This window comes from Fonsecaea nubica, assembly GCF_001646965.1.
Source record: "Fonsecaea nubica strain CBS 269.64 chromosome Unknown Scaff54, whole genome shotgun sequence".
Lineage (NCBI taxonomy): Eukaryota > Fungi > Ascomycota > Eurotiomycetes > Chaetothyriales > Herpotrichiellaceae > Fonsecaea > Fonsecaea nubica.
Window position 1 is genome coordinate 143,595 of NW_019173727.1, and position 21,257 is coordinate 164,851.

A 21,257-nucleotide genomic window follows, 5' to 3' on the forward strand; every position below is an offset into this window, starting at 1 on the left:
ACAGAAGCCATATCATAGAGAAGTCAGGTTGTAGTAGAATAGACCTCTGGCTTCATATTCCTGCTCGTGGAAGGGGCTCGACGCTCTGTTTAAAGCCGTCTTACCATCCAGAATCTCTGTTCCCTTAGAAGCACCCACCGACCGTCTTCCTCTCCACTGTGGTGTCATCCCCTCAATGCCTTTCTTCTGGCCTTCGCTCGTTCGCCAAATCTCTTCTGAGACTGTCCACGTAGCGCCATGGACGTTGCCCACCCAATCACGAGGGCGATGTACCAAATTTATGTTTAACCGTACGAAATTTGTGCGTTTGGCTCACCTGGGGCCATGAAATTGGTCTCAGGGTTGCCCGTCTCCTTTGCTGCACTGCAGCGAGCCATTGTCGGTGAGCTAGAGCATCGTTAGTATCTTAATGTTTATATGGGATTTGGCTGGGCGCGCTGGTGTATGACATACCTTCTTGAAATCACATCCGTCTGGTAGAAGTCTTTGATGGGAAGCTCCAACTTCTGTCCTGTAGCTTTAGAGCCCTTGTTCGCATCTACAAGCTGTACTTTGCTCAACCCAGTCAAAGTCTGCGGCTCAAGGGTGTCGTATCTCCGTAGCGCCGGCGAAATCTCTTCGAGACGATCTCTCAACACTTCCAAATCGTCATATGGTAACGGGGCACCCAAGAACTCGGATGCTGCTCGAATAATCTTCCAGTCCGTCCGTGCCGCTCCGGGTATTGCGACCGCAGAGCGAGTGATCTGCACCCGGCCCTCAGTGTTTACATAGGTTCCGGATTTCTCGGTGTATGCAGAACCAGGAAGAATGACATCCGCGAGCTGTGCACCAGTCTCACCGTGGTGACCCTGGTAAACAACAAATGCGTCCTTGGGGATATCGGCCTCGGATATCTCATCTGCACCCAATAACCAGACCATCTTGGGTTTTGTCTCTGCAACTTTCTGAGATGGAACGGTGAAGCCGACCTCGTAAGCTCCTGCTCTGGAAGCCGCCCGCTGAAGGACATTGTATCCTTGCCACTCCGGGGTGTTGAAGTTGGCCTGGTGCTTGTCCACGAAGGAACCCACTGACTCGAAAATCGCTGCTGCATCCGGGTGCTCGGCGACGGCGCTGCCTACGATGATCATAGGCCTCTTGGCTTCCGCCAATTTCTTTCCAAACTCACCGGAAAGGACTTTCTTGACTGCTGCGGCGTCGGTGCCCAAATGCTCGAACTCGAATGTGCTCTCAAAGGGTTCACCAATATACCCAATCTCAAGCGGCGATCGCATCCACTGTTTGCGGATACGGGCGTTAAGGACAGCTGCCTCCCAACGGGGATTGCTTCCAATAATGAGCATGCTGTCGGCTTCTTCAATACCAAAGATCTTGGAATTGAAGAGGTAATTTCCTCGAATGTCGATACCGTGGGCAATCGGTGCGCTACCTCCTGGCTGGTCAAGAGCGAGATTCTCCGAGTTCAATTTATTTGCCAGGTCTTTCATGGCAACCAGGGATTCAGTCTCGACCAAGTGGCCAGCGATAGCTTTGAACTCGTTCTCGCCAGGCTTAAGCCGGGCGTACGCGTTGCCGATTTCTGTTAGAGCTTGTTCCCATGTGGCTGGCAGGAACTTATCATCCCTTCGGATCAGCGGTGTCGTTAATCTTTGCGTCTTCAAGCCATCAAGAGCAAAACGGGTCTTATCATCGATCCACTCTTCGTTGATATCGTCGTTCAGTCTGGGTAGTATTCTCTTGACTTCCATTCCTCTGGCGTCCACTCGGATGTTTGAGCCCAAAGCATTCAGAACATCGATTGATTCAAATTTTGTAAGTTCCCAAGGCCGATAGCTGAAAGCCCCTGGTTTCGGCAGGAGGGCACCAACAGGGCACAAGTCAGCCACGTTTCCTGAGAGTTCGGTGTCAAGGTTCCTTTCGAGATATGTGCCGATTTCCAATGAATTGCCTCTGCCCGTAGACCCCAGCTCCGGAGCACCGGCAATCTCGTTGGCAAACCGAATACACCTCGTGCAGTGAATGCATCTGTTCATCGAAGTCTTGATCAAAGGCCCAATATTCTTGTCCTCGACAGCACGCTTGCCCGTAACTTCGTGGAAACGGCCACGATCGGCACCGTATCTCATGGATTGATCTTGCAAATCGCACTGGCCACCTTGGTCGCAGATAGGACAATCCAACGGATGGTTGGCCAGCAGGAACTCCATAATGCCTTCTCTTGCTTTGTGGGTCATTGGCGAATTGGTCTTGACAACCATGCCCGGTTGGACGGGCCATGCACAAGATGCGACAGGTTTGGGGACTCGTTCGACTTCGACTAGACACATACGACAGTTTCCGGCAATGAGAAGTTTTCTATCGATTCACCGGTTAGCACTGAGCGGGCGTTGTGTGCCGCACTAAGGTTCCAAGGACGTACTCATGGTAACAGTATCGGGGTATCGTCACGCCCGCTTTTTCACAAGCTTGGATCAAAGCTGATCCAGCCTCTATCGACACCTTCCTGCCATCGATGGTGAGTTCGACTTCGGCATTCCGTCTGGCCGAGGAGGTGAACGTCCTGGTCGCCGCTTGTTTCGTTGTTGAGGACAGCAAAGGTCTTGTGCGCCCGGCGGCGCGAAGAAGCTGAGACCGCATTCTGCCACAACCCGTCGAGCAGGTCCCAGCTCTAAAACTCGAAAGGCAGCGTTGTTGAGATGGAGGTGGTGGCGTCGACAAGAAGCTCTTTGAAGTTTCGCGGGTTGCAGCTTTCATTGACGACAGCAGGGTGTCCACCAATCAGATCACGAGTGATTACTGGTCCTCGATTACGGTGGATCAAAGGCCGAGACATATGCAATTCTGACATGACCCACGAATACATACACCATGCAAGATACTAACAAGATACTCACAAGCGCCATTTAACTTTCATACAGTCTGTGGCCTACCTGAACCTATATACATCCTAAGATGAACCGATCCGGGTATCTGAAACATCAAAAACCAGACTACCTTAACCCACGACACCCGCTAGCTCAATCCCTCGAAAACCAGTCTCTCACCCTCCTCCTCCAGGTCCCCAAAGTCTGTATCGACACCACATAGGCGTACATCATCGTCTTTAAGGGAACCCAGGCTATCCATCCCTTGCTGAGATCCTTACCCATTTCCTCCGCTGCGCCGTCGATCATGCCGACCAGAAACGTCACGGGTCCTTCTCTGCTGAACATGCCTTGTTTATTTGTCATGGTCTTTTTCTGGTATCTCTTTGCCCGAGGGAACATGTTCTCTTCGTACTTTCGTACCGCTTCGTCCACGTTGCCTTGCTCCTTCAGCGCTTGCTCAAGGGCCTCGGCCAGCTCGAGTGAATCTTTCATCGCCTTGTTCACCCCCTCCCCTGCGAACGGCGTCATCAGACTGGCAGCGTCTCCAATGAGGGTATACCCCTTCTTGTGGTCCCAGGTATGCCCAACGGGTAACTCGTAGAGTGGTGAAGCACGGAATCGAGTGCTAACGCGGATCAGCTCTTTCTGTTGGCGCGTCCAGTCCTCGTAATTTTCGAGGATTCTGTCCTTTAATTTCTCCTCGTTGTCACCACAAGTGACCAGCAGGTCTGTAGCCCAGCTCTCGTTGTTTTCCTTCTTCACCCAGGCCCCGATCTTGATCGAGTCATCGCCCATTCTTTGCGCAGTCAAACACTTTCCGTCCGAGTATGAAAAGTAACTGCCCTTGCCAACCATCTTTGAAAGCTTTGGGTGTTCCTCTTTCGGTTTCGCGATGCGGCTTTCAAAGCCACAGATGCCCGCATAGTGTGGCCTCACGTTGGTCAAGACGTGTCGAACTTTGGACCACGCACCATCAGCGCCGACGACCAAGTCAAAGGGGCCGGCCGTCGAACCGTCGCGAAATGTCAGGATACCGCTGTTAGGCTCAATCGATTGTAGCGTCTTTCCCCATTCCACCCAGTCGCTCTCAACACTCTCTAGCAGCATCTCTTTCAGAACCTCCCGATCTATCTCGGGTCTCTCATAGTCTAGTTGCGACTCTCTGCTCTTAGAATTGGGCTGACTCTTCATGTGGATGATGATCGTATCGTTCTTGTCGGCGATGAATAGTTCCTCCCCCTCGTAACGGAGATATTTGAGCGCTTCTTCCCACAGCCCTGCCTTTTTCAGAGCCGCGAGACCAGTGTCCGTGTGTAAGTCGAGTGAGCCGCCCTGAAAGAACCGCGATGTGGGACTGGCATCTCTTTCGAAGATAGTGATGGAGATGTCGACAGATGCAACTTGTAGGAGGCGGGCAAGCGTGAGGCCCGCGGGGCCCGCGCCGATGATGGCGAGACTGAACGGCATCGGAGTGAAGGGCCTTGCCAAGTGGCTTGGAATAAGTTGGTATTCGATATGAGTGTAATGTCGGGCTTGAGAGAATCCTGATGCACTGATGTCTGGACGTGCTAAAGCACGTTTCCTGCTGGTAACAAATAGTCGTGATGATGCTCTTATGCCGCCCTTGACTTTCGATGAGTTGCACTTGTAATTCTTTTGTGGTAGGCGAGAAAAATCAAACGAGCGAGCAGTTGCTGCCTGGGCTCAACTACACCTTATATCCTGAGACTGACTTACCTAGTAGTATTTGTTTCACTGCTCAAGAAAATGTGACACCTTTCAACCTACATGCCATTGGGCCCGACTACCTCATGACGAAGTGTTCCTGGACGTTTAGAATTTCAGAGTTCGGGCCCATGCATTCATTCAGTGGGCGGTCCTACCCATCTCGCCAGTCCTCCCCAGGGGACATCCCGCTCGGAACTACAGTGGTGTGAGTTGTGGCCAAAGTTTTCTTTTTCGGGCCCGCGCAGAGCTTTAACGGCCGAAGGCGGCTCGCAACAATGCCACATCTCGGCGAATCACAAAGATTGGACCCATTTCGATACGAGTTCATGCCAAAATGGGGAAACAATACGAGGTACCTCATCCTGGGACTCGTTCAAGGTGCTCAAAAGGGTTTATTGCGCGAGGAAGCGTCATACAGAGATGGGCATCACCGCGCGTCTTAGATCGCGAAAGCTGGCTAGATTTATGTAGATACTTCGATGTGGGAGCTTTGTGATCTATTTTGCACGCACGGATGATGTTCTATACCATCATGGCTCCAAAGCCAAACATGGCAGCAAATCCCAGCTTGCCGTCCACACCGCTTCGTTTTTGTATCAAAGCACCAGCGTTCGAACTGGTCGCCGCGGCGCTCGGCTGGCTTGAGGATTGCGATCCAGTGCTATCAGTGCTAGCCGTCGGGCATCCTAAACCATTGCAGTTTGCAGCCAGCTCCGCGCTGGGTACAAATGTCTTGATCGGTCTCGTGCTGTTCCTCAATGGGTTGCCATTACCATCAAGGCTTTCGACTAAACTCCAAGGATAGTAGTTGGGTCCAGTGAACATAGTTTCGAATCCATTTCGAGGGACGGTGCCCACCACCGTCCACGGCCCGTTGCGCGACGTACTCGAGTAAACGCGCCACTGAGTAACCTTCGTGGCACCGTTCCAGCTCATCCAATAGGATGTCGGCGCACTAGTATTGTGTGCATATGTGTACAAAGCAGGTGCATCGGTTGGACTGGAGGTGAAATTATATTTGAAGGCGCGGTAGTGCATCGATCCCTCTGTGGCGAAATGTCCTTGCTGGACCATTCGCCCATCGGGTGCGTACTCAGATATGAAAGCGTTCTTGCCCCATCCCATGAACACGTTGGAAGTCGACCATTCTTGATTGCTTCCAAGGACCTGCAGGTTGCCTTGCGATTGGGAGATAAATTGGTATGGCGCAATAAATCTCTTGAGAAGTGTGACCGAGTTTGTGGTATGGTCGAGCTTCAAGACTAAACCAGAAGAGTAGCGGGCAGTCTGGTTGTACCCATTTGACGCATTGTCGAACAACGTGATGATAGTGGTGGTTTCGTTTTCCTCACGGAACCTTGCATCATGCTGGAAGCTGAAATTAAGCCCTGCTGGGAAGGTGAAGTCGGAGGCGATTCCACCCAGGCGCCAAATGATGTGCCCATCTTGTCCTGATACCTTGTATAGGGCACAGGTGTGGCGTGCAGAGACCAGATAGTCTCCGTCTGCATTCTGATCGACGCTGTTGATATGGAAATAGTCCCAGGGGCTCGTCGGTCCAAAGCCATCCCCCGAAACCTCTGTCGTGTCTGGCAGCACGAACGTTTCATTGGGTAGTACATGATCCAGGGCAGACCATTCGAAGAGCAGTCGACTGGTGCCAATCTCTATATGTTGAAAGAAGTTGTTCATAATCCAACCCTGCCCTGATGTGATATTGTAGGCCGACAGATCATAGTGCTCCGGATTGTAAAGCGTGAATAGCGACGAGCCGTCGGGGAGGACATTGAATTCATGCTCGTCAAAATTGGCCACACCCGCTTGCGAATGGATCGACGTTTTGGCCGTGAAAGTGTCGTCTAAGACCACAGCGTAGCCTCGAGCATATCCGACATTTTGGCCTCCGGTTATATAGCATAGATTGTCTGTCCCATTGATTTTGCAGAGGTGGAAATTGTGGCTAGGGCCACCACCAGTTGAGCCATATCCCGAATACACCAAGTTCTGCCACTGGTCAGTATTTGTCCCTCTTTGATTCGTCCAACTGCAGCACTGACCCCTCTATTGTCGTAGATGTAGATAGCCTCTTGAAATGTCTGGTATGGACCGAGGAAAATATAACCAGGAGTCACGGCGTCTTCGTCGAACAGAGAGATATTCAGGAACGGCGCGTAAATGTCAGGTCTCTACCTTCAGCGTCAGCAGCAGAGGCGCAGGTCTCCAGAAGGACTTACAGATTTGTATTGAGACAACGGGCCCGTTCCGTTCGTTTTTATTGATACTTGACCTTGACATTGCACGCCCGGATAGGTACATAACAATGTCCAGAGCGCAAGCAGAACAAGCCGTAGTGCAGATGTCATGGCGGAGAAGCGAGTAGGCCGTCAGCGTCCGTCGAGGCGCCCACTCACATCAACGCAGGCAAATCGACTTCGTTTTGGACACGAGGACTCCAGGTTGGATGTAGTAATAGGAGGCGGTCAAATCTCCATCGTTTGCCTCCTGACAAACGACGCAGGACGGGGGGTTTGCCTGCCACCGTCCATCATTTTGGGTCAAGCACACGGAGAAGTTCCTTGAATGGGTTCTCCACTGATGACGCAGATTTGCATTCGGCCCATTTAGCAAGGGACAGCAGCAGAGGACAGCAACTCGAATGGGCCAAATATTAATCGAGAACAGACCAGAGAGCTGCCAGAAGAAGTTAAAGACTTTTTGCCACTGGCCATCAGCTGTCACCGCTGCCACCGCTGTATGAAGCATGTCGCTCACTGCATCAATGCAGTCACACCAGGCCAAAGTATACAACACAAAGCCGGTTTCCAGACGCTGCCTTTAAAACCAGACTAGTGCCACCCTTACGTCCAGCCGCTCAATTCCAGTGTCAACCAGGTCCTATAAGCCATAACCCAGCATGAATAAGGTACAATCATGGACCCTTGAGTGGCCTCGCACGCATCGACACTTTTGCCCATCACACGCTCTAATCAGGAATGTGCTGGGGTTTCTTCATCTCCTGGTTTCTGCCCAAGCATCACAAATCTAGGATACTGTTAGTGGAAGGCGAAACATTCAGAGAAGAAAGGATCCAGGCACTTACAACGGCCAGTAGCTATGGACCGTGCGGTCTCTCGCGTCTCTTCGGCATTCATCCAGTAAATTCTCGAGCTCTTCAAGCGAGTATCCGAGCAGCTCTGTAAATACCTTCAGGCTCAGTCCTTGAATGCCGTCGAGTATGTTGACAAGGCCGAACATGCCAGCCTGGCGGAGTTGGGGATCCTTGGGCCACGGGCCTATGGGTATTTTGTACTTGCGGCAGATAACATTGACGAAACCTGCAGTGCGCATCTGCTCCATGACGAGGTTGGGTCTGCAGAAGCCGCCCAAACCAGCCATTGCCATTCCCCTCGTCCATTCACGTTCCCAGAAGCTAAGCCGACTGTTTGGCGGGATGGTGTTATCGTCACTTCGACGATTGTAGTCAAACTCCTGGCATTCCACCCAGCCGCCGGGTTCGAGGCACTGAAATGCTTGCTCGAAGAAATGAGGCCAGCTCCTCAATGTAAAGTCACTCATGATCCTTGTGTGAACCAGGTCAAATCTCTGGGGAAATGCCCACTCTTCGTCGGCATCGGCAATCTCGAAGGTCAAGTTTGGCGTTACGTAGTTCGGCTGGATGGGACTCAGATCTGTGCCAACGACGTTTGCCTCGGGATGTGCTTCAGCCGCCTCCAGTGCCCATGAACCTGTCCCAGTTCCAATGTCGAGAATCCCCTGTGGATGGGGGATAGGAGCAAAGAATAGCTTGTTCTTCAACGACAGGCGGACGGCATGGTAAGTAATGTCGATTCTGTCCTGCTCGCTCTCGTCATTGGGCATCAAGTATTTGCCTCTGTGGAAGGAATGATAGGTGCGATTATGTAGTCTCTCATATTCGTAGACGCTTTCTGTCACCGACTGCGTGCTGGATTCTTGATCCCAGTATCCAGAGTCTGTCTCATCCAGACCTGGGTGAGTGTCGTCATCCTGGATCAGTCAATCGCAAACGAACTTTGCCGTGGAGGTTCTCTAAGGTCATGGCTTACCAAGGGATCACTGATTGCCTCCAAGGCACTGTCGCTACCAGAGACTGACATTTTGCGGGCAAGGAGACTTCTTCATACCAACAAGCCAGCAGGGGTTTTCCGATGAGATGGAGGAGAGGTTTACATTTTGAACCCGCCTGGCGAGTACAAGTGACTCAATAGAAGCGGAGAGACACAGGCAGGCACGAGACAAATTGAAAGCTAGAGAAAGACCCAAGGGATTCATCCCGCTCCATGGCTCGATTTATCTGCCTCCCAACAACACATCAGCTGTCAAAAGATATGCAAGCTGTGCCAACACCAAGTCGGATCACCAATTGGACACGCCGATCCCAGCTTCTTTTTAAATTCTCTAGCTACACACAGCCCGCATCCGGACCTTTTTGCCGCGGACGCCCCGCGTGTCCTTGGCTATCGTGGCTATCCACCTGTTCGCCTCCAGGGCCAAACAGAACGACGGACAGGCGCTTGCACAGGAATCGCAGGCCTCAAAGAGGCAAAAAAGGAGGCCGCTAAGGAGACATGGTTTCGGAGGGTGCGCAGGACGCCGTCGGAGTTCGAAGCCCCTAGACAACGTGGATAACTAAGCCCTAGACAACCCTCATTTGACATGTGTCAACGGCTTGTTTGAGATGCATCAGGCTAACGCGTGGTTGCAGATGCTCCCTTGTCTACGCGGTATTGTGTGCTCGATCAGACGTTAGGCGGGCTTTTCTTTCGTGGATCGACCTGCACAGGGAATTGTGCCTCCGTTCCATGACTTGGGTAGGCGAACACCATCTATGCAACAGCCGATAGCAATCGAGGGAGCCACTGACGCCGTTCGATCCTCCGGCTGTTCTCCTCCATCCCCCACCGTGTCTGTCCTTTTGCCATGGACGGTCTCTCACTCCTCAGGTGAGTTACAAAGAGCAGCGTTTCAACAGGACGACAATGGCAAGCTGTTCAATGAGCAAGTCGTGATTTTGGATGTCGCTGAAGACAAGTCGCCTGTGTCACTCATTCTTCTCTTCCGTCCATCATGTTGTCCATTCTCGCAGCTCCACAGACCCTACCGGGCCTGATATTACTTGGGGCAGTTGCTATTGTCTGGTTCGTGTTCAGCACCGTCGTCTCCTATCGCAAGCTTCGACATATTCCTGGGCCTTTGCTTGCTTGCTTCTCGCAGCTATGGATCTTCAATGTCACCACGAAAGGGAACCTTTATCTCACTATGGAAGAGGTGTTGCACAAGTACGGTACGATGTGAAAGGGGCGATACCCCGTTCTCTCCTTCCAGCTGCTGAACCTCGGAAACAGGATCTCCTGTCAGGATAGGGCCCAACATGATCATGACCGAGTACGCCAGCCGTCTCCGCCACCCCCGGCCTCATAATAATTGCTATTCTAACCACTTTTAGCGACCCTGAGTTCGTTCGGGTGATAACAGCTCCTCGCTCGCCGTTCAGGAGAGGCCATTGGTATAAAGGCATGAAGATTGACCCGCGGATCAACAATCTCCTGTCCGAACAAGACGAGAAACGCCACGCAGAGTTGAGGGCGAAGATGATGCCAGGAGTACCTCTTTGGGCATGCCACTACAAAATCATGAGCTAACCGTTCTTCACCCAGTACACGGGGAAAGAAGTCCCTAATCTCGAAGAGAAGATTGACGACCGCGTCCTCGATCTGGTCAACCTAATCCAGCGAGAAGGAGTTGAGAAACGGACTTCGATCGACTTTGCCATGTTTGCGCAGTACTTCACCCTCGACAGCCTCACGCATATCGGTAAAAAACTTCCGCTGTTCTGGTTGGAAATCCAGGCAGAAAGACTGATCAGACGTGGAAACAGCATTTGGCCATCCCTTCGGCTTCTTGATCGAGAATCGAGATCTATACGACTACAACAAGTCCAGCACGGCTTTCTTCCCTGTCATGGAGTTGGGCACGAACATACCACTCATCCACTCTGTCCTGTCCAGTTCCCTAATGCAAGCCCTCGCCGGGCCCAAGCCGGAAGACAAAGCAGGTCTTGGAGCTATTATCGGCATCGCACAAAAAATCGTTGCTGAACGGTTCAACCCGAACTCGGAGTCCAAGAATGAAAGAGACATGCTGAATTCGTTCATCAGGCATGGCCTGACCCAGTTAGAGGCAGAGTCAGAGTCCCTCCTCCAGATCCTTGCAGGCTCGGTAAGGCGTTGTCATTCTGTCTAATATTTCCCTTCCGGATTCTTCGAGCTTTCGGCTCCCCCTTTCCCTCCCGTCTTAAGCACCAGACTTTTTCTTAGAGCTTTGGTTTCTAGCAACAATCGATGTCCTTCGCGTGTGTGCTGAGGTGAACAGGATTCTACCGCCACCACGATCCGTATGACGTTCCTGTATATACTGACCAACCCGGCGGTGTACGCCAAACTACGCGCCGAGATCGATGAGGCCGTCAGCGCAGGCCAGGTCTCGTTCCCCGTGGTCAAGAACGTCGAGGCCAACCAGGCCCTGCCGTACCTCCAGGCGTGCATCAAGGAAGGGCTGCGGTTGTGGCAGCCGTTGAACGGGATGCAGACCAAGCTGTCACCGCGCGACGAGGAGATTGTTGTAAGCGGCGTCCGCATTCCGCCCGGCACGCAGATCGGGTTGAGCCAGCACACCATGATGCGCAGGAAGGACCTGTTTGGGCCCGACGCCGCCATCTTCCGACCTGAGCGCTGGCTCGAGGCGGATCCGGACACAGCCAAAGTCTACGAGCGAGTGTGGGAGCTGTCGTTTGCGGCGGGCAGATTCACGTGTCTGGGCAAGGGCATAGCGTTGATGGAATTAAACAAGGTTTTTGTCGAGGTACGTGTGTGGTTAGAGCTGGGGGCTGCTCTCGAATTATTCGCTTGGAATAGTTGACACTGATGCATTCTTCGTGTAACAGCTCTTCCGCCGGTTTGATTTCGGCATCGTCAACCCGGTCAACACCATGGAGACCAAGTGCCACCAGATTCATGTTCAACGACACATGTATGTCCATGTCACAGCTCGAGCACTCTGAGGGCGGCTGACGGGGATGTATCATTTTTCATTTGAATATCGTATGCCTGCCCACGTTGTCTATTTCAAGGGCCAGGCACTGGACAAGGCACACAAGGCGCGAGCACATGTCTGAAAGTTACGTTGATTGATTGAAGAATCTGGACACATTGGAAGTTTATAGGTGATGTAAACGCTGGTCTTTGGAATGGAACTACTTGATGTCTGCCCCCGTTCTCGCATGAATATCATGGTTGTCGTTATCCCACGTCTTATAACGCTGCATTCTGAATTCTAGCATTACCTCCCCTGTATCTATACTATTTGACGACACACCCTCCAACCTTGTGCTCCGCCCCTGGGCGACCCTGAATGGGGCAAGTTCACTGAGTCTCGACTGTACCCGTTCCTACATCCAGATAGGGAGTCATTGGAGCCTCGGACCGACTAACCAGAAACCCTTTCGACCCTCGCCTTATAGCGCAGCAGCAAGTCCCCCAGTATCCCCGTTCATTGTGTGCGTGTGTCGTCAAAGGCCGAAGAAAAGCCCACCATTCCATACTCAAGAATTAGACTTGGGGTTTGGCCGCTCTCTCTATTTCTATGGCAAGGGCTCGTAGGCTCCGCCGGTCTTGTGGGCCTCGCGGTTCGAGAAGAGGAAGTAGATGAGCATGCCGAGGATGGGGAAGAGGAAGACGATCAGACACCAGAGGAGTTTGTGGCTGGGTGGGCGGTTGGATTTGAGGACCTCGACTGTTTATTCACCACGCGCCCTGGTTAGCTATTGTGGTTGTATGTCCATGCGTGTGTTGTCATGTAATCCAATCCGAGAGCTTTGCGACACGCAAAAGCAATGAGACCGGGGACATGAGGAGGGAAGACGAAAGAAAGTGGGAGGAACGTACTAAACACCAAGACGTCAAGAACCAAAACGATCAGGCCGACGATGCCACCGCCGGTGCCGTAGCCAATCATGTCCTTGTTCATTGCGTGTAGGGTCCCGTCACCACCGTCCGTAATGGGCGCTGCGAAGGCTAGGGCAGCCAGGAAGAGCTGTATGAGGACGTTTTGGATCATTTTGTAGGGTGCGACGGAGATGTACTCGGTACTACTATGGGAATTTCGATAGGGATTCCCGAGAAAGGTGGAATGAACAGGTGAATAGATAATAGACGATGATGAGATGAGCGGGTTCGAGGTCAAGGTCGATGGTGAGGTGTAGAGCGAATGCAGGTAAGGTTTGGGAGGAAAATCGGAGGACTAGGCAACTGTATTTATCTCATACTTGGCCCAGGGGAGGTATTACGTGCAACCTTTTTCTCAGCTGCTCTGTAGCTACCAACACAGGAGGCTTTTCTCGATGCTGCTTCGTTATTGTGTCACTGCGGGGTCGCAGTCACTTCCTTGGTTTTGGCGCCACCAGCACCACCCAACCAGCATCACCTGCCGCCTGTGCTACCTGCAGGGGCTGGGCCGATTGGGGAAAGTCAACACGCGATGCCCGCCACAAGCTTGTCTGTATTCTGTCGATTTCTTACGACGTCATAATGTTTAAAGAGGGGTGACGATTGTGACGGCACCAGACTGCGACAACGCCAGACGGGCAAGTCTCAAGTCTCGAGCCTCAAGGCTCCCCAAGCACATCCATCTAGTGGCCCTAATGATAACGGAGGCCTCCGATCTCAACCCAAAGCCAAAGCCAGTCGACACTCCCCCTCCACAGAACGCTGCTCAACATGGCCACCACGATCCGAGGCAATCGTGTGGTCCCAGTGGAGTGGCGGCCGGCCAAAGTTATAAAGTGTCCATCTTGGATTGAGAATAAGGGGCACCATGCGGGTTTCCTCATTCTCATCGTCTTCCAGGGCGTACTTCTGGGAAATGATAGGGCACTCTTCAGGACTCCAAGAGACGGTCTCCTAGAAAGTATCGGCGGACTCCCAGTTGCCCACCCAACGCGGCACCCGGCCCAGTCTGCTGTTGAGATCCTCATCCAAGGAAAGATCACTAGATATGGTAGCAGTGGTAGACGGGGGAGGTTCAGCCCCACTCCGCTGCCACATGCTCTCGTCTTCGTCGTCGATTTCATAGTTCGTCGTGGCGAAAAGGGCCGGGTCGGTAACACTGTCGTTCTCGTTGCTGCCCTCATCGTCGAAGGTGTTGCAATCGAAGGTGGTGCCGTTGTTGTTGTAAGCTATAGAGTACAAGGGGTCGTCTCGAGGGAAAAGGGGCACTTTGGTCTCCCAGCCGTCCTCTTCCCGGATTGTCTTCTTTCCGTTATCCTTGGGAGTTTCCGGGGCATCTCGTTTCGCATTGCGAATTTGGCGCATGTTCTGATCATTCCGTCGAGTAGTGAGGTTAACGGGCTTCTTTGTTACTGATGCGCACGCGGCCCTGAATTGCGCATGGCGTCTTCGTTTCCTGTCCAGGGCACCGGGACTCGTAAGAGGTGACCGCTGGCTCTGGTCTCCATATCCCCCGCGTCCCCCCTGAGGATATTCCTGTTCCACCCCATTGATACAGGCGCCCTGCAACCGTCCACTTTCTTCGGGATAAATGCTGATTGTATGTGGAAGCTCCCGATCGACCAAGGCCCAATCTTCCAAATCACACTGGCAACGGCCGCAAGAGAAACACATTATCGCTGAATCGTGAACAAAGGGAAGGCCACCGTCGATAACAATCGCATAACGTCGGTATTGAGCAACTCGATTCGGATAATCTCGAATGAACTCTGTACAATATCAAGGCAGAGGGTTACAGACTCCACCAAATCCGAAGCAGGAACGCCGCACAGTCGACAAAGACAATAGGAAGGTTGTATCACCTTTTCATCTCAGAACGCATCCAAAGAACCGCGGAATGCGCATAGAGGCAGAAGTACAGATGTGAAGAGGTCAATATGTTCCTGGTGATTGAGCAAGTGATTGAAAAGCCATCAAGCTAGGTGGAGGCGTGACAAAATCCGGAATGACATGGCAAATCAACGTTCTCTTCCTTCTGGTTCCCGTGAGGCTGTCAAAGTCAGGGATGCTTGCTATGCGCGTTTGGGTTGCTTTGTCATTGTTCCAGAGGACGCTGATAGTTACAGCGACCACATGTTGAGCGAGATCAACAGACAAGAAGAGCGGTGAGAAGAACCAGCAACCCAACTTGATCCCAGCTTTGAATGGGCTGAGTGAATTCCTCGAGGGTGATTCTCGGGACGTCGTGCTCAAGTGGAGCAGACAACCAGCAGTGTGGCAGGCTTCGGACACTAGTCCAGAGAGATTCCTCTGGAACTGACAGATTCGCGTTTCAAGGTGTGGTGCCTGTTGGTTCAACCAGTAAAGATTGGTGGCCGCAGTTCACCAAGGCTATCATCCCCTCCAAGGGACCATCTGGTAGGGTAGTGTCAGTAATTTTGTCATGAAAAGATAACAGGATCTCTGATGGTGTATGCAGCCGTTTCGACCCCATGATATTTATGTTTCGACTTTATGAATGGAGTGGAGAGTAAACAGCTGAGCCAGAGCGCTGTGGCTCCCTCTGGTTGTTAAAAATTGACGACTCTGCTTTTCTCGAGTGGCTGCAATGCTGAGGATCCCACGACTAGCGATCCTCCCTCTGCTGTCACTCGTCGACCCGTTGATCGAAGATTCAAACAGCGTAGTACTTCTCATACAACGGATCTTTCTCGCCTTCTGCAGTTTCGCGCCAGTCATACTCCAAAGCCTTAGCCAGACCTCTCGCCACATCTTGGCCACCATAGTGTTGCGCGACAAATGCTAATGCTAGATCCATCCCTGCACTTATCCCGGCCGAAGTCCAGATCTCGATGGGGGCGTTGTTCTTGCCTTGCACTTCAGACGGCAGGCTCCGGACCCATCGAGCAAAGTTCACCCACGCAACATTTGGATTTCGGGCTGTTACCTCTGCCCACCGGGACATGTTGGTAGTTGCACGCCGTGCATCGAGCAGTCCAGTCTGTGCAAGTGCATCGGATCCCGTACAGACTGTCAATATGGCGGTGGTTATGTGAGGAACCACCTTCGGCACAAAATCGAGCAAGCTCTGGATGTTAGATGACTTGCTGCCATCAGGATGGATGCGTCTCAGTCGTGTACCAACCCCACCAGGAATGAAAAGAACGTCGACGTGGGAACCTTGTTTGCCAGAGCTGAGGGCTTCCAGAAAATCTGCGTATGTGGTGTCTGGTTGTAGATACTCGTTGAACGTGAGGTTGACTCTGCCGTTTGTCTTCGGAAAAGCGTTTGGAAGGTCGAATGTCCAGTTGGCTGATTTGGGGGAAATAGGCTTAACCGGTACCGGGTCGAGTGTCTCAGCGATAAAAGTTAACGATAGGGGATGCTTTTCGGAATCAAGTTGAGTGGAAAGTAAATTCAAGATATCCAGCGGACCAGCGAGGTCGAGGAGCTGGAATCCAGGAAAAATTGGCAACAGGTAATGAATGGGAGGAGAGGCCATGGTAATCGAATGTTTGGTAGCAGAACTGACCAGGGGGAGGGAATACAGTCCTGAAATTAGTACAATCAATGAATTCAACGAAACTTACGGCAACTTTCCTAGCTATGGCTCCAGCTTATATCGATTTATATAGAAATGTACAATCCAGCAAATATGCGGAGGAGGGGTGAAATATGGTCTCTGGATTGGAAAAAATTACCGCTTCGGTCAAGGAATACCGTATCTGTCATGGTACAGGATGTGAGAGGGGAGGAATAATACACCGGCTGGTACAATTCTCCAGTCGGTTATGTAAGCGAGGGTAACGAAAGATGACGAGCAAAGGCGCAAAGTTGCCAAGAACCCACGTGGGCTGAACGTCCTTTGGATGGCAGACGATCTGGTGGACGGCCTGAAGTGTATATTGGTTCCATATATTGGGTGCGATGGTAAATAGGCGGTCGGAATTTGCCTAGCCTCAACCATATCCACTAGGAAAGTTCAAGTCATTGTGGGCGGCGTCATGCCAAACAAAATCGATAATTGCTTTCAGAATGGTTAGAAATCAACACAGACATCTATCAAACCGTCCTCCTCCCTCAAGCTGGAAACCTGAGGGGGGATGTGACTTGTTTATACGGAGTGGCCGGACAATCGGATATAGAGTTGTTCCGGAATAAGCCGCGCGCCGTGAGTCCCAGGTCACGAGCCAGATATGACACACTGGGACTAGCGGATTGGGCCTCTACAATCCACTGGCTTCGATCGAGATCCAGCCAATGAAAGCCCTGGGCTTAGTCGTCTTCTGACTCACTGCCACCGCTAACACCGTCTGGCTCCGTCGCCGCCGTGCCAAGGAAGAAACTTCTGCCTCTGTCCGCCACACACGTATGGTTCTGCGTTTATTCTCTCTTCCTTTTTCCTCCTCTTTCCACTGCCACACCTACTGCCACCTGACTGCTGGTTCTTCCTTTCTTGTCACTTCCAATGCGAACCATTGTCTTCCTTCTCTGCCTGGAACCTTGTCTTGGGTTCGGGCGCGGCTCCTGATGCTTTTTTATGCGCTGCCCCCTCTTATCCGAAACTTATGACTGCCTGACGGCCGCTTCTGCTTTGACTAAGAAGTAAACCACCGCCTGATCCCGCCATTCCGCCACCACTCGCAGGGCCATGCTCACCAAATCACAAGATCTCGGTGTTGAACCAAACACTTGATTGTTCAAATCTGTTTGCCTGACCTTCATTGCTTTTCGCCTCCCGTAGTACCACCTGAGAATGACGCATACTCTGATTCATCCCCCAATGGCCCAGTCCACGGCTTACTCTACAGTGCCATGTTTTCTGCCTGCCGCGCCGCCTCCGCCTCCGCCTTCACTCACTGCCGCACCTGCTATTCATCCCATTCTACTGTCACCCATTGTTCTTTCCCAATTGTTCTTTCCCATTGAACGTCTCCATTGATCTACTCAATAGTCACAAACAACTATTCTACTCACAATACTGATTCTCTGTCATTGATCGCTCCATTGAGTTGGTCGCTGCCTACAGGGATATCTGTTTGACTACAAGTATCTTTACTGTCGCCATTTATCAGCACAATATTTTCCCGCCTTGAGAACTACCAACTGACCCTAAAGACATCCTACCCTTCTGCCTGTTGACTCATTCAGAGCGCAAGAAATCGACCCATTGGAACCGCAAACTCAAAATACTCCCAACCGTGGTACCGCTGCTCTCTACAACGACGAGGGACCCCACCACGAGGACCTTCAATCTCGCGACGGCGCAGCATCATATATCGATCCCTTCTCCCCCGCTCAGTCCGCTTGTTTCCCGACCACAGTCTGTTGATCAGAAAGAGGTGGACCAGACATCGCATATGCGCGGGGACATAGAGCCCGGTATTCCTCTCCTCGACTCGCTTCCATCAGAGCAGACAAAGATGGCTTCTGAGTCTCTTCTATCCTCAAGTGAGGCATCTAGCCTACCTTCTACACTCAAGATCAATATGACCGCGCTCAACCAGAACCCTTTGATCACTCCTCCTGATCCACCAGAACACGAGTTCAGCGCCAATGTTCCCGGCGAAAACAAGGACGACGACCCGGTGTTGGTGGTTGATCAGTCAGAGGTCCTCCCACCAACTCCCACCTTGTCACGAAGCTCTTCCCATTCCTCGTCGTTCCCCGTGCAGGGTCTCTTTGATTCGGAACCTGGTTCGATCGCGCCGTCGACCACTGACCCTAGCGCATACTCAGACACTGATTGTCCTGACGTAATAAACTTGATGAGTCGCGACTACGACCTCATTCTTCGGGCGGCTGCAAAGGGGCCCCTGGAGTTCCGTGCTTCTGAAATCTACTCGCTGGATGACCGGATGGTGCCGAGGGAGCGTCGCTTGGTTCGTGGAGATGAGCTCATCAGAAGAGTGGAGCGCTTCCTCAAATACCGTATTGACTGGTTTGAGCCCGGTCTTGGAGTCAATACCGTTTGTGATGCCACGTCGTGCTCGCCAGGGCCATGGCATGGCATCAAGCGACTGGCGTTCGCGGGCCTCCTGACACAATACCCGTGTGACGACATGGACTCGGTTCTGATGGACATCAGGAACCATCTTTTCAACGGCAAACCTTCTATTCTGGAGTGGATTCCCGAGGAATCATCTCTTCCACGTGCCTCCAGGGCTCCTTCTATGTCAAGCAAACCTGTCTCAAAACCAAAGGCCGTCAAGCCCGTCAAGCCTGTCAAGAACAACCAGCAACCACCTAAGCGCCCTGCTGCAGTTGCTCCCTCACAGAAAAAATTGGCAGATCTCGCAGAAGCCGCCGCTCAGTTGGCGGACGAGCCGCTCAGCAGGACCAGAGGAGTGAAACGTCGATACACTGAGGAAAATCAAGAGCCACGCAGTGACAGCACTCAGACTGTCACAGATAAGACTGTGACAGATGAGACCTCAGAGGAGCCCGACTCCAACAAGACGGTCAAGAAGCACAAGGTTGTCTCGGACAGCAAACCCAAAACTCAGCGAAGCGCGGACAGCAAGTCTAAGAACACCAGAAACCGTAATTCAGACAAACCGAGGGGTCCAAGCGAATCACTCTGCCGAAACATCAAAGACACTCTCAACAGACGCTCCGAAGACAAGAATAACTATGAGGCATTCAACGACGCGATTCTGCCTGAGAACGGGCCGGAGATTGACCTGCCTCGTTGCGATTTCACGGCAGAGGAACTGAAGGACATCCGGGAGCTTCAGGATATTGGCGATCGCACCGGTCTTCATCCAGAAGAGGTCAAGCTCTGCAAGCTGTTGGCTATGAGCTCCGACTTGTACAAGTGTCAAAAGGCACGGTGCTTCATCGGTCTTGCGTTGTTTGTGGAGTACAACCTCGAGAAACTCGGCGAGGACAATCCCAAGTTTAAGGTCTTGAATGTCGGCAAAGCCCAGTTTCAACTGTTTGGAAATGTGGATGTCAACAAACTCAGCAAAATGTACACTACCTTCAAAAAATGGGGCTGGGTCGAGGACATGACGCAGCAGAACATCCCGCAATCTTACATTGATCGGTTCCCGCAAGCTCATCGCCTGGCGCTCAGGAACGAAGTTGCTGAATACGAGGCAAACCTCCCCATCGCAAAGCGCATTTTCAAGGTCTGAGGAGAGCCATCAATGTTGAGGCCAAAGGGAAGAGATGAGATATGAGAACTAGTTGTTCCAGCATCCGTGAGAGTTAGTCGGCGGAAAGGAAAGCAAACATGACAGAGGACATATTAACGGCGCAATTTCACGGAATCTTTTACACAGGGGCTGCTTAAACGACGAAGACATGGAAGCAGCCAGAGCTCATGGGTTACGATCAGGAAACGACTGGGTGTCGAACGAACTTTTGCATGCAAGGGTTGGGACGGGAAACTGCTTTTCTTCTTTCATTCACTTCAACTGCATTGATACCCCACGGTGGACTTGGACACGGTCACCGGCATTTACTATCTTGTTTACATTTTTTGCGTGTCTTGCATCCGGGCAACAGGGGATTGTTGTATGTATTACATTACCAACAGAGCTGGCAGAACAGGCTCTACATCTATCCTGCAGACTGAATGAATAGCTATCTAATCTGTCCATTGGATCTTGTGCGTGGCCACGTCGCTTACACCTGAAAGAGACTTTGTCTGAAACATGTCATTCCACCGTCTGGTCATGTCAATGATGTCACGCTACATGAGGCACCACCAGTTCTTGTACTGGAACTTTGTGAGTTGTGTGGCCCGTGCACTGCATCCCAAGGTTTTGCCCCAGCGTGCCGGAACCCAATGACATTGACAGCAAGCAGTATTGTCAGTTTCCACTCTCCCCCGAAGAATCCTCTCCCCATTGGGAATTACAAGCACTCCTTTTTTGAAGGAACATGACGTCGAGGGAAATTCAGCCCCGGCTCCTGGCCCCACTGATGCCGATGCCGACCGGGCCCGCTTTCGGTTTTGCGGAGGTACAGCTTTTATGGGGACGAGGACGACGAGGATGATGATGGAGGAGAAGGGGGAAGGAGTGGGAAATGGAGTTGGAAAAGGGAACAGGAGAGGATAAGGACGAGAACGAGGGGGAGTCGGAGAGTGAGAGTTAGAGAGGTGCAAGACAAGGGTCCATACAAGTACATCCACGAAGGAGAAGGAAAGGGAGATTTCAACGGAGAGTGGAATTGAATGGACCGTAGTATCTCGTGAGGAGCTGAAGGGCATTTGGAATGGTAGCAGGTACGGCCTCCGTCTTGGATCAGATCAGATCAGATCAGGCCATGCCAGAGTAGGCCAGAACGTACATGTAATTAGGTGGCTAGGTAGGTAGGTAGGTAGGTAGGTACTTGGAATATGTGCAGGTACAGGTCCAGAGACAAGCCAATCGAAGGTTCTTGTCCCTCCATCATGGTGGTATGGTAGATGGTAGATGGGTACATGTAGGTACTGAGGACAAAAATACAAGATTCACGATTCACACATTGTGAGAAATAAGATACAGGCAAGAAAAACGACGGGTGCTCGATGGGATACAGCCTTGACAGCCTACATACTCTCACTTGTAGAGCCCGGTTCATGGTTCAATCCAGCTCCATTTCCATTTCTACTCTGTAGAACGGA

The 21,257-nt window shown here is 51.9% G+C and overlaps 9 protein-coding genes across 9 annotated transcripts; 2 read left to right on the plus strand and 7 right to left on the minus strand.

Moving 5' to 3' along the window:
- Window positions 1–12: 12 nt before the first annotated feature.
- AYO20_07621 (NADH-ubiquinone oxidoreductase 78 kDa subunit, mitochondrial) lies at window positions 13–2,640 on the minus strand (the record flags this gene model as incomplete). The annotated part of the gene is made up of 4 exons (XM_022645906.1): window positions 13–215; window positions 317–387; window positions 454–2,358; window positions 2,423–2,640. 4 exons carry the CDS (start codon window positions 2,638–2,640, stop codon window positions 13–15), a joined length of 2,397 nt encoding a protein of 798 aa, XP_022498151.1.
- A 380-nt stretch (window positions 2,641–3,020) lies between these two features.
- On the minus strand, window positions 3,021–4,337 carry AYO20_07622 (hypothetical protein; the record flags this gene model as incomplete). The annotated part of the gene is made up of 1 exon (XM_022645907.1): window positions 3,021–4,337. One exon carries the CDS (start codon window positions 4,335–4,337, stop codon window positions 3,021–3,023), a length of 1,317 nt encoding a protein of 438 aa, XP_022498152.1.
- A 783-nt stretch (window positions 4,338–5,120) lies between these two features.
- Window positions 5,121–6,961, minus strand: AYO20_07623 (hypothetical protein; the record flags this gene model as incomplete). The annotated part of the gene is made up of 3 exons (XM_022645908.1): window positions 5,121–6,602; window positions 6,656–6,784; window positions 6,833–6,961. 3 exons carry the CDS (start codon window positions 6,959–6,961, stop codon window positions 5,121–5,123), a joined length of 1,740 nt encoding a protein of 579 aa, XP_022498153.1.
- A 733-nt stretch (window positions 6,962–7,694) lies between these two features.
- Window positions 7,695–8,734, minus strand: AYO20_07624 (hypothetical protein; the record flags this gene model as incomplete). The annotated part of the gene is made up of 2 exons (XM_022645909.1): window positions 7,695–8,624; window positions 8,684–8,734. 2 exons carry the CDS (start codon window positions 8,732–8,734, stop codon window positions 7,695–7,697), a joined length of 981 nt encoding a protein of 326 aa, XP_022498154.1.
- Window positions 8,735–9,704: 970 nt separating this feature from the next.
- Window positions 9,705–11,697, plus strand: AYO20_07625 (hypothetical protein; the record flags this gene model as incomplete). The annotated part of the gene is made up of 7 exons (XM_022645910.1): window positions 9,705–9,921; window positions 9,983–10,022; window positions 10,084–10,240; window positions 10,295–10,451; window positions 10,516–10,856; window positions 11,010–11,498; window positions 11,581–11,697. 7 exons carry the CDS (start codon window positions 9,705–9,707, stop codon window positions 11,695–11,697), a joined length of 1,518 nt encoding a protein of 505 aa, XP_022498155.1.
- A 579-nt stretch (window positions 11,698–12,276) lies between these two features.
- AYO20_07626 (hypothetical protein) lies at window positions 12,277–12,752 on the minus strand (the record flags this gene model as incomplete). Its single annotated transcript, XM_022645911.1, has 2 exons — window positions 12,277–12,428; window positions 12,581–12,752. The coding sequence occupies 2 exons, from the start codon at window positions 12,750–12,752 to the stop codon at window positions 12,277–12,279; spliced, it is 324 nt and encodes a 107-aa protein (XP_022498156.1).
- Window positions 12,753–13,594: 842 nt separating this feature from the next.
- Window positions 13,595–14,005, minus strand: AYO20_07627 (hypothetical protein; the record flags this gene model as incomplete). The annotated part of the gene is made up of 1 exon (XM_022645912.1): window positions 13,595–14,005. One exon carries the CDS (start codon window positions 14,003–14,005, stop codon window positions 13,595–13,597), a length of 411 nt encoding a protein of 136 aa, XP_022498157.1.
- A 1,309-nt stretch (window positions 14,006–15,314) lies between these two features.
- AYO20_07628 (hypothetical protein) lies at window positions 15,315–16,142 on the minus strand (the record flags this gene model as incomplete). Its single annotated transcript, XM_022645913.1, has 1 exon — window positions 15,315–16,142. The coding sequence occupies one exon, from the start codon at window positions 16,140–16,142 to the stop codon at window positions 15,315–15,317; it is 828 nt and encodes a 275-aa protein (XP_022498158.1).
- Window positions 16,143–18,063: 1,921 nt separating this feature from the next.
- Window positions 18,064–19,779, plus strand: AYO20_07629 (hypothetical protein; the record flags this gene model as incomplete). The annotated part of the gene is made up of 1 exon (XM_022645914.1): window positions 18,064–19,779. The coding sequence occupies one exon, from the start codon at window positions 18,064–18,066 to the stop codon at window positions 19,777–19,779; it is 1,716 nt and encodes a 571-aa protein (XP_022498159.1).
- Between the last annotated feature and the right edge of the window lie 1,478 nt (window positions 19,780–21,257).